Genomic DNA, 12,701 nt, shown 5'->3' with positions numbered 1-12,701 from the left:
ACCCCCCCCAACCCCCCGGAACACCAACCACTCCGGCACTAAGTCAAGTTCTTTACTTCCCAGAAGTGATGGCTGAGGGGCAGAGGCGGGTGGGGTGGGGGGCTGGTTGGGTGGGAAGGGAAGGGAGGGGTAAGTCTGGGAAGAAAGAAGAGAGACAGCGAGGAGGAGGAGGAGGAGGAGGTGGGGAGGGGGGTACAGTAGACCACTGTTCTACCATGTCTTTAAGAGGCCAAGTGCTCAAGGTAAAAAAAAAAAAAAAAAAAAAAAAAAAGAAAAAAAAATATATCCAGGCGCCTGGTCCGCGGCTGCGGGGGGCTGCTGCTGCTCCTAGGTGTCCCCGTGTGAGTCCTGGGCTGGGAGAGGGGAGGCCGCCACCGCTGCCGCCGCGTTACAATAGTCCGTACATGGCAGAGTCCCCGGGGGCCGCGCGGCAGGGTCATTTCACCAGGGGCCGGGTCTTGTCGTCGTCGCCACACTGATGGGCCTTGTACTTTTTCACTTCTGCCATGTACTTGGCCCACGCGTCACCTTTACTTGTTAATACCTGGGGGAGGGAGAGGGGGAGGGGGTGGGGCGGGGGTGAGGGATGGGGGAAGAGCGAGCAGGTCAGAGCTGTCCCCCATCCCGGATACTGACCCAGTCCCAGCGTCACCCCCGCCAACCGCCCCTCTCCCCCCCCCGCCCCCCGAAGGTCTGGGGTTTAAGGGTAAGAATGTCTGCCTTCCCCAGCTGTACCCCCCACTCCCCCGGGGTCGCGCCCCTCACCTCATCCTCCGTCTTCTGCTTCTTGGCTACTATTCCCGTCTTGAGGGCTAGCTTGTTCCCGCCTCTGCGCTTGCCCACCTGGGTGAAGGGACATAAGACTGCAACGGTTACGGGAGCCGGGCCCGCCTGGGAGGCGCCGAGGCCCACTCCACCTTCCTAGCCCGGCCCGGTTGGCCCGTTCCCGACGCCGCCGACCTGCGCAGCAATCAGAGAGGGGCACACCGGACTCTTAGCACCTGCCCTGGGCCCGCCACTGCCCAGGCCAAGTCCCCGGGCCCGGGCGTGCCCTCCAGGGCAGAAGAGAACTTGCCATGGTAAGCACGGGCTGTGCCCACCACCCTTGGCCCTAACGGGACACGGGCTGTGCCCACCGCCCCCTGCCCCGACAGGGACACGGGCTGTGCCCATCACCCCTGCCCTCTGTGCCCACCGCCCCCTGCCCTAACAGTGAACCTTGGACTAAGTGACACCTACTGGGTGCCAAGAGCTGGGGCTGTTTCCTCTGGGTTCCAGTTCCCACTGCGAAGTGGGAAGCTTACACAGAGGGGTACCCAGAGTCCTTGAGGAGACCACGCCATGTGACACAGGGTTTAAAGCCACCAGGGTCGCATCCTTAACCAGCAGGCACGGCGGGTCGGGTCACGTATGCCGTAACCCCCTCCTCCGAATCGCACATCTAGGGAGGGACCCCCAGCACCTGACGCTGGCCCCGCCGGCCTGTCACAGTGGGAATTCAAGGGCGCCCTTTCCCCTCCACAAAGACACAGCGCCCAACTGCCAACCTAGACAGGGGACCCCGCTTCTTCCACCCTCCCCCCCAGGTCCTCAGCCAAACACTGGTGACATTCAGAGCTGGACCGTTTGGTGGGTGGTGGTGGGGAGAGGGGTGTGTGTTTGGTTTCCCGTGTAGGAAAGGGGTGGCATCCCTGCCCTTTACCCATAGATGTCACCCCTTTCCTCGCTCCCACCCCACGGCTCTGACAGCCAAAAAGGTAAAAAAAAAACCCTCAGGGTCCCCCAGAAACCCGCACTTCCAGGGAAGGACCCCCAGGAACCCGCACGTCCGGGGAGGGACCCCCAGTATTTCGGATGGCAGTGTCCCAGCGAGCGAGGTGGGGTGGGGGTCCCCGGGAGAACAGAGGGCGGACCTGCACGCCCTGCAGCCCCCACAGTCCGGCCCGGGCAGACCTGCACGCCCTGCAGCCCCCACGACCCCCTGCAGCCCCCACAGGGCGGACCTGCACGCCCTGCAGCCCCCACAGTCCGACCCAGGCGGACCTGCACGCCCTGCAGCCCCCACAGTCCGACCCAGGCGGACCTGCACGCCCTGCAGCCCCCACAGTCCGACCCAGGCGGACCTGCACGCCCTGCAGCCCCCACGACCCCCTGAGGCCCCACAGTCCGGCCCGGGCAGACCTGCACGACCTGCAGCCCCCACAGTCCGACCCAGGCGGACCTGCACGCCCCTCGGCCCCCACGACCCCCTGAGGCCCCACAGTCCGGCCCGGGCAGACCTGCACGACCTGCAGCCCCCACAGTCCGACCCAGGCGGACCTGCACGCCCTGCAGCCCCCACAGTCCGGCCCGGGCGGACCTGCACGCCCCTCGGCCCCCACGACCCCCTGCAGCCCCCACGACCCCCTGCAGCCCCCACAGTCCGGCCCGAGCGGGCCCCGGAGCCCGTCCCCATCCCCGCGGCTCCTTACGAAGCTCAGCGCGGAGCAGGGGCCGCCCTTCCTCTTCGGATCCCCGGAACCCGCGGCGGCGGCCGGCTGATCGGGTCGCGGAGGGCCCGGGGGCGGCTCCTCCTCCTGCCTCTGCCGCTGTTCCTCCTCCATCTTCCGCTTGAACAGCTCCAGGAAGCTGCCATCGTTGGCGAACAGGTTCACGCCGCCCGACACGGGGCTCGAGCCGGCGCCCGACACCTCCTCGTCTCCGCTCTCCGAAGACGTCCCCGGCCCCGACTCGGCCCACCGGCTCCCGCTCCCGCCGCCGCCCGCGGGGCCCGGTGCCTCCCGGCCCGGAGGCTCCGCCCGTCTCCCTCGGGCAGCCATTTTGTCGCCAGGTGCCGCGCAAAGGACTCCGGGAAGGCCGCTCCGACCCCGCGCTTGGCGCTCCGTCCCGAGCAATGCATGCCGGGAGGCGCGTCCGCACTTAAGGCGGGGCGCCGCGCGGATGGGCGTGTCGCGTGGGCGTGGCTTGATGGCGCCCCGCCCCCTTGCGGGTGCGTGTCTCGGGTTGCTAGGAGACCTACAGGCTTCGCTAACCCCGGAAGGAGGAGAGCCACCATAAACTGGGGTTCCAGCGACGGGCTGGCAGTGCTCTTTGAAAAATGGGGGTGAGAAGGACTGGGATTCGCACCCGACACCCGGGGCCGCGGGTCAGAGGGGCTCAGGCGGCAGAAGTCGCCGGCTAAAGTCCCCGCGCAGCCGGAATGGGGGGCTGCGAACCCCACCAACTCCGTCTCGGCACCCGAGCCCTTCATGCCTCCGTCTGTGATTGGTCCGTAGCCAGAGCCAGGCGGCTCACAGCCAATTGGAGCACAGCGGGGGCGGGGCTCCCACAGAAGGAGGGAGATGATGGACGTGAAGGACAGCCTATGGGGGGACGGGGCGCCGAGTTCATCTCCAACGCCTGGACCGGGTGTTTGGCCGGTTGCTAAGGAGAGGCCGGCGGCGACCGCGACGCGAGCAGGATTGGTCGGAGTCAAGAAAGCGGCAGCCAATGACAGGACGACTGCGAGACTCACGGCCCAATCAATGGAGGGGAGGCGTCTGGGTCGTACCAATAGCTCCAGGAGTCAGGGGAGGGGGGAGCAGTAAAGGCATTTAGACAGGAAGCTGCCGCGGCGAAGCTTGAAAGCCAGAAAGGGCGACGGGACAGCTTCCCTGACGTCGCTGAAGGCGACCCAGGGGAAGACGGGTTCGGTCTGGTCCCCTCAGAGCGGGAAAGGCCTCGACGACGCTCCCCACCCCCGTGGGTGCCGTCCGCGTGGGACGCTCCGCCCGGTCACGTGAGCCGGTGCCAAGATGGCGGCGGGGGCGGCCGGGTGGGGGGCCGAGGCGGAGGAGTTCGAGGACGCGCCCGACGTGGAGCCGCTGGAGCCCACGCTCAGCAACATCATCGAGCAGCGCAGCCTCAAGTGGATCTTCGTCGGGGGCAAGGGCGGCGTGGGCAAGACGACGTGCAGGTGAGGAGGCCGCGGCGTGGTGCCGCACCGAGGGGCAGGCAACGAGGAGGGGACGGGCGGACGGACGGACGGACGCACCCGTCGTCCTCGCCGAGCAGGCCGGGGCAAAGTCTTGTTCAGGTTTGTTCTCTGCGACCCTGGACGCCTCCCCTGGCACCCTCGGAGTCGCGGAGGGCTTGCAGGGGGGGGCTCTCCAAAGCCAGCGCACGAGGCAGGGAAAGAGGAGGTGGAGGGGTGCTGCTGGGTGCTGCTGGGTGCTGCTGGGTGGGAAGCAGCGCCTGTCTGGATGATGTCCACCTGTGGGCAGCCGGACCTGGAGGCTGAGGGACAGCCAGGTGTACAAGCAGCCTGCGGCCTGGTGAGCCCGGCTGTTTGTCTGCTAGCCCGTCGGCGAGTGTGCAAGAGGCCGGGGGTGGGATGGGGAGAGAGCAAATGGAGGAGGAGGAGGAGGAGGAGGAGGACAGGGCTGCGCAGGATCAGACTGGACTGTTGTCAGCTAGGAGAAAGACCGCTGCAAGGCTGATGGCATCAACCTACGCTGAGCGCTACCAGTGGCTAAAGACGACTCTTTCTGGCCCTCGTGCCTGCCTTGCTCCTGGTGGTGGTGGTGGTGGTGGTGGTGGTGGTGGTGGTGGGAGGAGGGTGGGTTTGAGGGGCTGCAGTACAGTCCACTCCTTACTCCCCATGCCATTCCTTCTGCCTGGTCCAGCTGCAGCCTGGCGGTCCAGCTGTCCAAGGGGCGGGAGAGCGTGCTCATCATCTCCACCGACCCAGCTCACAACATCTCCGACGCTTTTGACCAAAAGTTCTCCAAAGTGCCCACGAAGGTCAAAGGCTATGACAACCTCTTCGCCATGGTGAGTGGGCACGCACCTGGGGGGGTGGGGGGTGGTTCTCGGCTCTGCAGTCCGGCCCTGACCCCCACCCACCCATGCACCCTCAGGTCCCGCCTGCCTCTGCAAGGGCAGTGAGTGGTTGATGTTCCAGAGCTGGGAAAGGGGCCAGAGTGTGATGGTGAGGGCTCCGCTGGCCGAGGCAGGCAGCTTGGCTTCTGGGGTGGCGCTTTGGTGTTAATCTCTGCCACCCACTTTCCAATCCCTGACTCCCAGGTTCCATGGAAAGTTCTCAGCTGTACTTGCCACTTTGACTTTTTTTATTAATTTATTTTTTTGCATGGTTTGTTTAAAAAGTTAAGAGACAGAGGCGAGGCGATGACAGAGAGATGTATCATCCGCTAGTGCCTTCCCTCAACGGCTACGAGGGTTGGAATGGATCCAAAGCCAGAAGCCAGGAATTTCCTCCAGGTCTCCCACGTGGGTGCAGGTGTCCAAGCACTTGGTCCATGCTCCGCTGCTTTCCCGGGTGCACTGGCAGGGCGCTGAATGGAAAATGGAGCAGCCGGGACTCAAACTGGTACCCATATGGGATGCTGCCACTTATTTCTGTTGAAAAGCATGAAGGCAAAGCAGAAAAGATATGTCCCACCCGCTGGTACAGTCCCAAATGCCCACGTCAGCCATGTTGAGACCGTGTTGAATCCACGGGCCCAGAACTCCCATCAGGGTATCCCACGGGGGGTGGCGGGGAGCGGAAAATCGCCGCTAGCAGGTGGCTGGGGTCAGGGATGGAAATGGGACCCCGTCCCAGATGCTGTGGTGTGAGGGTGGCAGCGCCTTAGTGCCTGCACCACGCTCCCGCACACGACCGTCAGCTTCAGCAGAAAGCTGTGGGTTTATTCCAGTGCATGTCAAATGCCAAGTTCAAAATCGGGAGGGGAAAAAATAAATCCCCTCCACCCATCATGCAGGTGGGATTATGAGTGAAAAGGGGAGGAGAGAGAGAACGGGAGCTGGGGGGAGTGTAGCCGGGGGCGTGATGACAACAGCAGCCTGGACTTCTCGGGGTGCAGAATATAGGGGAACAAGCTGTCATATTGGGGGTGTGAGTTCAGAGTAACACACGGCAGAGGCCAGTGCCATGGCACAGCAGGCAAAGCTGCCGCCTGCTGCATTGGACATCCCACGTGGGAGTCGGTTTGAATCCCGGCTGCTCCACTTGCCATCCGGCTCCCTGCTAATGCACCTGGGGAAGCAGCAGAAAACGACCCGAGTAACTGGGGCCCTGCAGCCACGTGGGAGACCCAGCTAGAGTTCCTGGCTTCCGGCTTCAGACCAGTACAGCTCCAGCCTTCGGCCATTTAGGGAGTGGAAGTCTCTGTGCTTCCCTCTCCCTACCATAACTACCTTTCAAATAAATAAATGAAGCTTTTTTAAAATAAGGTTTCATTATGTTTATTTGAAAGAGTTACAGAGAGAAAGAAGCAGAGAGATAGAGACAGAGAGAGGGAGAGAGAGAGAGTGATCTTCCATCTACTGCTTCACTCCCCAAGTGGCCAGAGCTGAGCTGAACCGAAGCCAGGAGCCAGGAGCTTCTTCTGGGTCTCCCACACGGGTGCAGGGTCCCAAGGCTTTGGGCCATCCTCCACTGCTTTCCCAGGCCACAAGCAGGGAGCTGAATGGGAAGTGGAGCTGCCGGGATTAGAACCAGCGCCCATATGGGATGGGAGCATCGCAGCCAACTGTGCCCATGACACCAACCCTGTGCTGGGGTGCTTTTTTTTTTTCTCTCCCTTCTTTTTCATGTTTTATATAATTATGTGCTTGTCCCCCACAGTGACAGAGGCTCGTCCACTGCTCAGATGGACATAATAGCCAGGACTGGGCCATATTAAAGCAGGACCAGGAGCTCCATTCAGATCCCCCATGCGGGTGGCAGGGGCAAAGCCCCGGAGCCGTGAGCTGTGGAGTGTACATGAGCAGGGAGTCGGATGGGAAGTGCACAAGCCGGGATTTGAACCCAGGCACTCCGGTATGACAGGCAGGCACCGCAAGCATTGCGCACACCAACGCCCACCCCAAGAGGGCCGGGCTTAAAGGTCTGCTTGCCTTATTTATTGATTCGGAAGACAGAGTTACAGAGAGAGAGAAATTCAGCCCTCCATTGGTGCCCCATTCAGAACTGAGCTGATCCAAAGCTCATCCAAAGCTCATTCAGAACTGAGCTGATCCACGTGGGTGCAGGGTCCCAAGGACCTGAGCCAGCCTCCACTGCTTTCCCAAACCCGTAGACCGGGAGGTTTGGATGGGAAGTGGAGCAGCCAGGACTCAACTCAACTCAAACCACCACCCCACGTCAGATTCCAGACACGGGCCCTGTGCTGTGTGCCAGAACCGGGCAGGTCCGGAGGGGGTGGGAGGGCAGCAGGGGCTTCTCCAGGGCTCAGCCGGGAACGGTCCAAGCGGGAGAAGTGGGCACATGCGCCCCAGGATGCCATCAGTGGTGATGAAGGCCAGGGAGCACCCAGGAATTACTGTCACCCTGGAAGTTCACGCAGATTCCGTGGGGAAGAAGAGGGTCGTTGGCGAGGGCAGCCAGCAGGGGGCGCTGAAGGCAGTGGACAGAGGTGGCCCAGTGACGTGTCCGTATTTCATTCTTTCCTTTTTCCTTTTCTTTCTATCTCTCTCTTTTTTAAAATATATATTGGAAAGACAGATTTGGTTTTTTTCTAAAGATTTATTTTTATTATTTTTTTTTTTGGAAAGGCGGATATACAGAGAGGAGAGACAGAGAGGAAGATCTTCCGTCCGATGATTCACTCCCCAAGTGAGCGCAACGGCTGATGCTATGCCGATCCGAAGCCAGGAGTCTCTTCCGGGTCTCCCACGTGGGTGCAGGGTCCCAAAGGCTTTGGGCCGTCCGCCACTGCTTTCCTGGGCCACAGGCAGGGAGCTGGAAGGGAAGCGGGGCTGCCGGGATTAGAACTGGCGCCCATATGGGATCCCGGGTGTGCAAGGCGAGGACCTTAACCGCTGCACCACTGCGCCAGGCCCAGAAAGACAGATTTGTACAGAGAGGAAGATCGCCCATCCGCTGGTTCACTTTCCAAGTGGCCACAATGGGGCCAGAGCTGAGGCAATCCAACACCAGGAGCCAGGAGCTTCTTCCAGGTCTCCCACGCGGATGCAGGGTCCCAAGGCTTTGGGCCGTCCTCCAGTGCTCTCCCAGGCCACAGGCAGGGAGCTGGATGGGTAGTGGAGCAAAGCTGCCATACCGTGCCACTGTCCTTCCCCCACAAAGAGCTTTCACAGTAACAGACAAGAGGCTGGTGTTGTGGCTTAACCAGCCAAGCCTCGGTGCTCAGTATCAGCATTCCATATGGACGCTGGTTCAGGTCCCAGCTGCTCCACTTCCAATCTAGCCTCCCTCCTGATGCTCCCTGGGGAAGGCAGCACAGGAGGGCCCACCTGCTTGTGCCCCTGCCGCCCGTTGTAGCCCCCTGGGGGAGTGAACCAGCAAATGGAGGATGGCCCTGTCCCCGTCGCGCCTCCTGTCTGTAACTCTACATTTCCAATCACTCCTGCGCAGCCCGGTGGGTAGGAACCCTGTGGCTCGGCTGTGGGAGAGGTGGGGAGTGCCCTGGGTGGGGTCTGGGCGGGGGGGGGGGCAGTGAGCAAAATTCCCACGGGGGGAGTGACCCCTGGGGCCTGGTGGGGCCGGGGTCCCAGGACCTGCCACCTCACCGGGGATTCACTTACATGTCCAGCCCCCACCCCATGTCCCACACTGGCCTCCCGGGGCGCCAGGGGCTCCGCCGTGAGCAGGATGGAATGAGCCGTGCGCCCGTGGCCCCAGCGTGGGGGTGGGAGGGACATGGCCGTTAGAGAGGATCCCCCCCTGCCCCCGTGGGGTAGTCGAGTTTGGTGGGGAGGGAGGCTCAGCTTCAGGAGAAACGGAAGCAGGGACTGAGTGGGGATGGGTCGCTTCGAAGGGGAGACGTGGGTGTGGCCCGCAGCACCTGCCTCCCACGGGAGAACACCAGTTCGAATCCCAGCCGTTACATTTCCCATCCAGCTCCCTGCTCGAGCGCCTGGGAAAGGAGCAGAGGACGGCCCAACTGCATAGAAGCACTGCTCCCCACGTGGGGGGACCCCGATATAGGCTCCTGACGTTGGCCTGGCCCCGCGCTGGCTACTGCAGGCATTTGGGGAGGAACTAGTGGGTACAAGATAGCTTTGCTCTTTCTCACTTTGCCTTTCAAATAAATAAATCTTTGTGTGTGTATATATATATATATATATATATATACAAATACACACATGTATATATGTATAGGGCCTGGCACGGTAGCCTAGCAGCTAAAGTCTTCACCTGGCACCTGCCGGGATCCCATGTGGGCACTGGTTCTAGTCCCAGCAGCTCCACTTCCCATCCAGCTCCCTGCCTGTGGCCTGGGAAAGCAGTGGAGGACGGCCCAAAGCTTTGGGACCCTGCACCTGCGTGGGAGACCCGGAAGAAGCTCCTGGTTCCTGGCTCCTGGCTTCAGATTGGCTCAGCTCCGACCAATGCGGATGTTTGGGGAGTGAATCAGGGGACAGATCTTTCTCTGTCTCTCCTCTCCTCTTCTCTGTATATCTGCCTTTCCAATAAAAATAAAACAAATCTTTAAAAAAATTAAAAACAGAGGAAGGTAGAGCTGGCACGGTAGCCTAGTGGCTAACGTCCTCGCCTTGCATGCGCCAGGATCCCATATGGGCGCCAGTTCTAATCCTGGCAGCCCTGCCTTGGGACCCTGCACCCACACGGGAGGCCCAGAGGAGGCCTCTGGCTCCTGGCTCTGCATCGGCTCAGTTCCGGATATCGCGGCCGCTTGGGGAGTAAATCAGCGAACGGAACATCTTCCTCTCTGTCTCTCCTCCTCTCTGTATATCTGCCTTTGCAAGAAAAATAAACAAATAAATAAGTAAATAAATAGAAGAAGGCTCTGTGTGAGGCTCCCAAGAGCCGGCTCGGTGCCCAGCGAGGATTTCGGCTTCTCTTTGGGGGCGCAGGGGGGACCTACTCCCCCCACTCGCAGCTCCCCGCGACCAGTGGACTGCGTCCCCGCCCCCCCCCCCCCCAGCGGGGCACGGTGGCAGGCCCCCTGACTCCCGCCCCTGTTACCCCAGGAGATCGACCCCAGCCTCGGGGTGGCCGAGCTCCCGGACGAGTTCTTTGAGGAGGATAACATGCTGACCATGGGCAAGAAGATGATGCAAGAGGCCATGAGCGCCTTCCCGGGCATCGACGAGGCCATGAGCTACGCCGAGGTCATGAGGTCAGACACCCGCCCCTCCAGCTGCCGGGGAAAGCAAGGCGGGGGACCGGGACCCGACCCCCCCGACCCCCTGACCCCCCCACTCCTCCTCCCCACCCCAGGCTGGTAAAAGGCATGAACTTCTCGGTGGTGGTGTTCGACACAGCGCCCACGGGCCACACGTTAAGGCTGCTCAACTTCCCCACCATCGTGGAGCGCGGCCTGGGCCGGCTCATGCAGATCAAAAACCAGATCAGCCCCTTCATCTCGCAGGTGCACGCTGGTGGCGGTGGCGGTGGTGGCGGTGGTGGTGGTGGTGGTGGTGGTGGTGGTGGTGGTGGCGGGGGGAAGGCGGATGGGCTGGGCAGCGTCTGTCCCTGCACCCCCCACAGCGTCTTCCGGATCCCCCAACCTAAGGGAAGAATAGGGGGGGCTGGACGGGCGGTCTGATCCCCCCCCCAAACCCACAGATGTGCAATATGCTGGGCCTCGGGGACATGAACGCCGACCAGCTGGCCTCCAAGCTGGAGGAGACGCTGCCGGTCATCCGCTCGGTCAGCGAGCAGTTCAAGGACCCCGTGAGTGGCCGTCGGGGCAGAGGGAGGCCGGCCAGGGTGGTGGTGGTGGTGGTGGTGTTGGTGGTGGTGCGGGACCAGCCGTGGCGGGGAGAGCCCTCTCCCGTCTATCCCCCCCCCCTCCCCATCACGGCCCGCCCCCATCCCCCCACCCCGCAGGAGCAGACCACCTTTATCTGCGTGTGTATCGCCGAGTTCCTGTCGCTCTACGAGACGGAACGGCTGATCCAGGAGCTGGCCAAGTGCAAGATAGACACGCACAACATCATTGTCAACCAGCTCGTCTTCCCGGACCCCGAGAAACCTTGCAAGATGTGCGAGGCCCGTCACAAGATCCAGTCCAAGTACCTGGACCAGGTGCGTCCCCCCGGGTGGGCCCACCGCTGCTGCTGCTGCTGATGCTGATGCTGATGCTGGGGGGGGGGGGGCTGGGGGCTGGGAGGGCAGGCCTGCCTCACCTCCGTGCCGCCCGTGGCCCTCCCCGGGACTCCCTGCCCTCTGCCCTCTGCACCCCGACAGATGGAGGACCTGTACGAAGACTTCCACATCGTGAAGCTGCCGCTGTTACCGCACGAGGTGCGGGGGGCGGACAAGGTCAACACCTTCTCCGCCCTCCTCCTGGAACCCTACAAGGCCCCCAGCGCCCAGTAGCAGCCCCTCCCCACCGCACCCCAAATCCTCACCACCAGCGCTCCGCCCTCCATCCCTCCTCAGTAGTTTGCACAAACTCCCCTCCCCAACCCCACCCCCTCCACGGTACAGGGGGTGCCCAGCCCGTGGGTGTGTGGAGGGTTGGGGGGGGGTAGAAGGCCGGGAGGGGTCCTAGGCCCCCTGGTGGGGCTGGAGGGCTGGGTTAGCCCTTCTCAAGCCCTCCCGCTGCTCAATAAACAGATCCGAACCTGTCCCGGGCATCCGCTGGGTAACTTTTTTTTCTTAAAAAATGATCTATGCTGTAAATTAGAACGCAGCATCTTCAACCTTTCAAGGAAAAACAAGCTGCTTTTTATTCTTTTGAAAATTTATTTTTCTTGGAAAGTCAGATATACAGAGAGGAGGAGAGACAGAGAGGAAGATCTTCCATCCGATGGTTCACTCCCCAAATGGCCGCAACAACCAGAGCTGAGCCAACCCAAAGCCAGGAGCCCCTTCCGGGTCCCACGTGTCCCACACAGCAGGTGCAGGGTCCCAAGGCTTTGGGTTGTCCTCCACTGCTTTCCTCAGGCCACAGGCAGGGAGCTGGAAGGGAAGCGGGGTCGCCGGGATTAGAACCGGCGCCCATATGGGATCCTGTTGCGTGCAAGGCGAGGACTTTAACCACTATGCTGTCGCGCCGGGCCCCATCGTCTGTTTGAACTGGTCCATGTCAGGTGTGTATACTGGACCCAGCGCCATGCCTCAACAGCTAAATCCTCACTTTGCAAATGCTGGGATCACATTACACGCGCCACTTCATGTCCCGGCTGGGCACTTCGTTGATCTGATCCACCCTCCCAACAAAAATGAAGTCTCACGGAAAGAAAAAAAAAAAAAAGATGGCATTTATTTTTGTCGGAAAGGCAGATTTACAGTGGGAAGAAGAGACAGGAAGATCTTCCATCCTCTGGTTCACTCCCGGAGCTTCTGCTTGCTTCCCAGGCAAGGGGCTGGATGGGAAGCAGAGCAGCCAGGACACGAACCAGTGTCCATATGTGACTGTGACAATGGTACTGCAAGGCAGAGGATTAGCCTGTTCAGCAACCATGCTGTAGTCCCACTTTTTTTTTTTTTAAAGATTCTATGTTTTTTGGCCCGGCACGGTAGCCTAGTGGCTTTGTATGCTCCAGGATCCCATATGGGTGCCCATTTGTATCCCGCCAGCTCCACTTCCCATCCAGCTCCCTGCCTGTGGCCTGGGAAAGCAGTGGAGGATGGCCCAAAGCCTTGGGACCCTGCACCCGCGTGGGAGACCCAGAAGAAGCTCCTGGCTCCTGACTTTAGATGGACTCAGCTCTGGCCCCATTGTGGCCACTTGGGGAGTGAACCAGCGAATGAAATATCT

The 12,701-nt window shown here is 61.5% G+C and overlaps 2 protein-coding genes across 3 annotated transcripts; one reads left to right on the top strand and one right to left on the bottom strand.

The window, feature by feature from the left end:
- Positions 1-38: 38 nt before the first annotated feature.
- TRIR (telomerase RNA component interacting RNase) lies at positions 39-2,859 on the bottom strand. 2 transcript variants are annotated; one of them, XM_040990406.1, is made up of 3 exons: positions 2,472-2,848; positions 766-843; positions 39-544 (listed from the first exon to the last, which is right to left on the bottom strand). In XM_040990406.1, exons 1-3 carry the CDS (start codon positions 2,817-2,819, stop codon positions 437-439), a joined length of 534 nt encoding a protein of 177 aa, XP_040846340.1. In that variant the 5' UTR covers positions 2,820-2,848; the 3' UTR covers positions 39-436. The 2 variants fall into 2 exon arrangements, with proteins under 2 accessions (XP_040846340.1, XP_040846341.1); XM_040990407.1 differs by lacking the exon at positions 766-843 and having other exon boundaries at positions 2,472-2,859.
- A 914-nt stretch (positions 2,860-3,773) lies between these two features.
- Positions 3,774-11,445, top strand: GET3 (guided entry of tail-anchored proteins factor 3, ATPase). Its single transcript, XM_040990284.1, has 7 exons — positions 3,774-3,955; positions 4,665-4,812; positions 9,961-10,109; positions 10,211-10,361; positions 10,559-10,666; positions 10,823-11,020; positions 11,183-11,445. The coding sequence occupies exons 1-7, from the start codon at positions 3,795-3,797 to the stop codon at positions 11,312-11,314; spliced, it is 1,047 nt and encodes a 348-aa protein (XP_040846218.1). The 5' UTR covers positions 3,774-3,794; the 3' UTR covers positions 11,315-11,445.
- Positions 11,446-12,701: the final 1,256 nt, after the last annotated feature.

Source organism: Ochotona curzoniae, unplaced genomic scaffold (genome assembly GCF_017591425.1).
Source record: "Ochotona curzoniae isolate NIBS_2020 unplaced genomic scaffold, NIBS_Ocur_1.0 contig_605, whole genome shotgun sequence".
Classification (NCBI taxonomy): Eukaryota; Metazoa; Chordata; class Mammalia; order Lagomorpha; family Ochotonidae; genus Ochotona; species Ochotona curzoniae.
The sequence above is the reverse complement of the archived record's forward strand: the minus strand, read 5'-3'. Positions and strand labels throughout refer to the sequence as shown.

What these genes read in the sequence shown, in the direction of transcription:
- TRIR (XM_040990406.1), bottom strand. Translation starts at nt 2,819, where the DNA reads ATGGCTGCCCGAGGGAGACGGGCGGAGCCTCCGGGCCGGGAGGCACCG. An exon ending in CCTGCTCCGCGCTGAGCTTC is followed by an intron (nt 844 to 2,471) that starts GTAAGGAGCCGC and finishes CCCTTCACCCAG; the next exon opens with GTGGGCAAGCGCAGAGGCGG. An exon ending in AGCAGAAGACGGAGGATGAG is followed by an intron (nt 545 to 765) that starts GTGAGGGGCGCG and finishes TCCCTCCCCCAG; the next exon opens with GTATTAACAAGTAAAGGTGA.
- GET3 (XM_040990284.1), top strand. Translation starts at nt 3,795, where the DNA reads ATGGCGGCGGGGGCGGCCGGGTGGGGGGCCGAGGCGGAGGAGTTCGAG. An exon ending in GTGGGCAAGACGACGTGCAG is followed by an intron (nt 3,956 to 4,664) that starts GTGAGGAGGCCG and finishes TGCCTGGTCCAG; the next exon opens with CTGCAGCCTGGCGGTCCAGC. An exon ending in AGTCCAAGTACCTGGACCAG is followed by an intron (nt 11,021 to 11,182) that starts GTGCGTCCCCCC and finishes GCACCCCGACAG; the next exon opens with ATGGAGGACCTGTACGAAGA.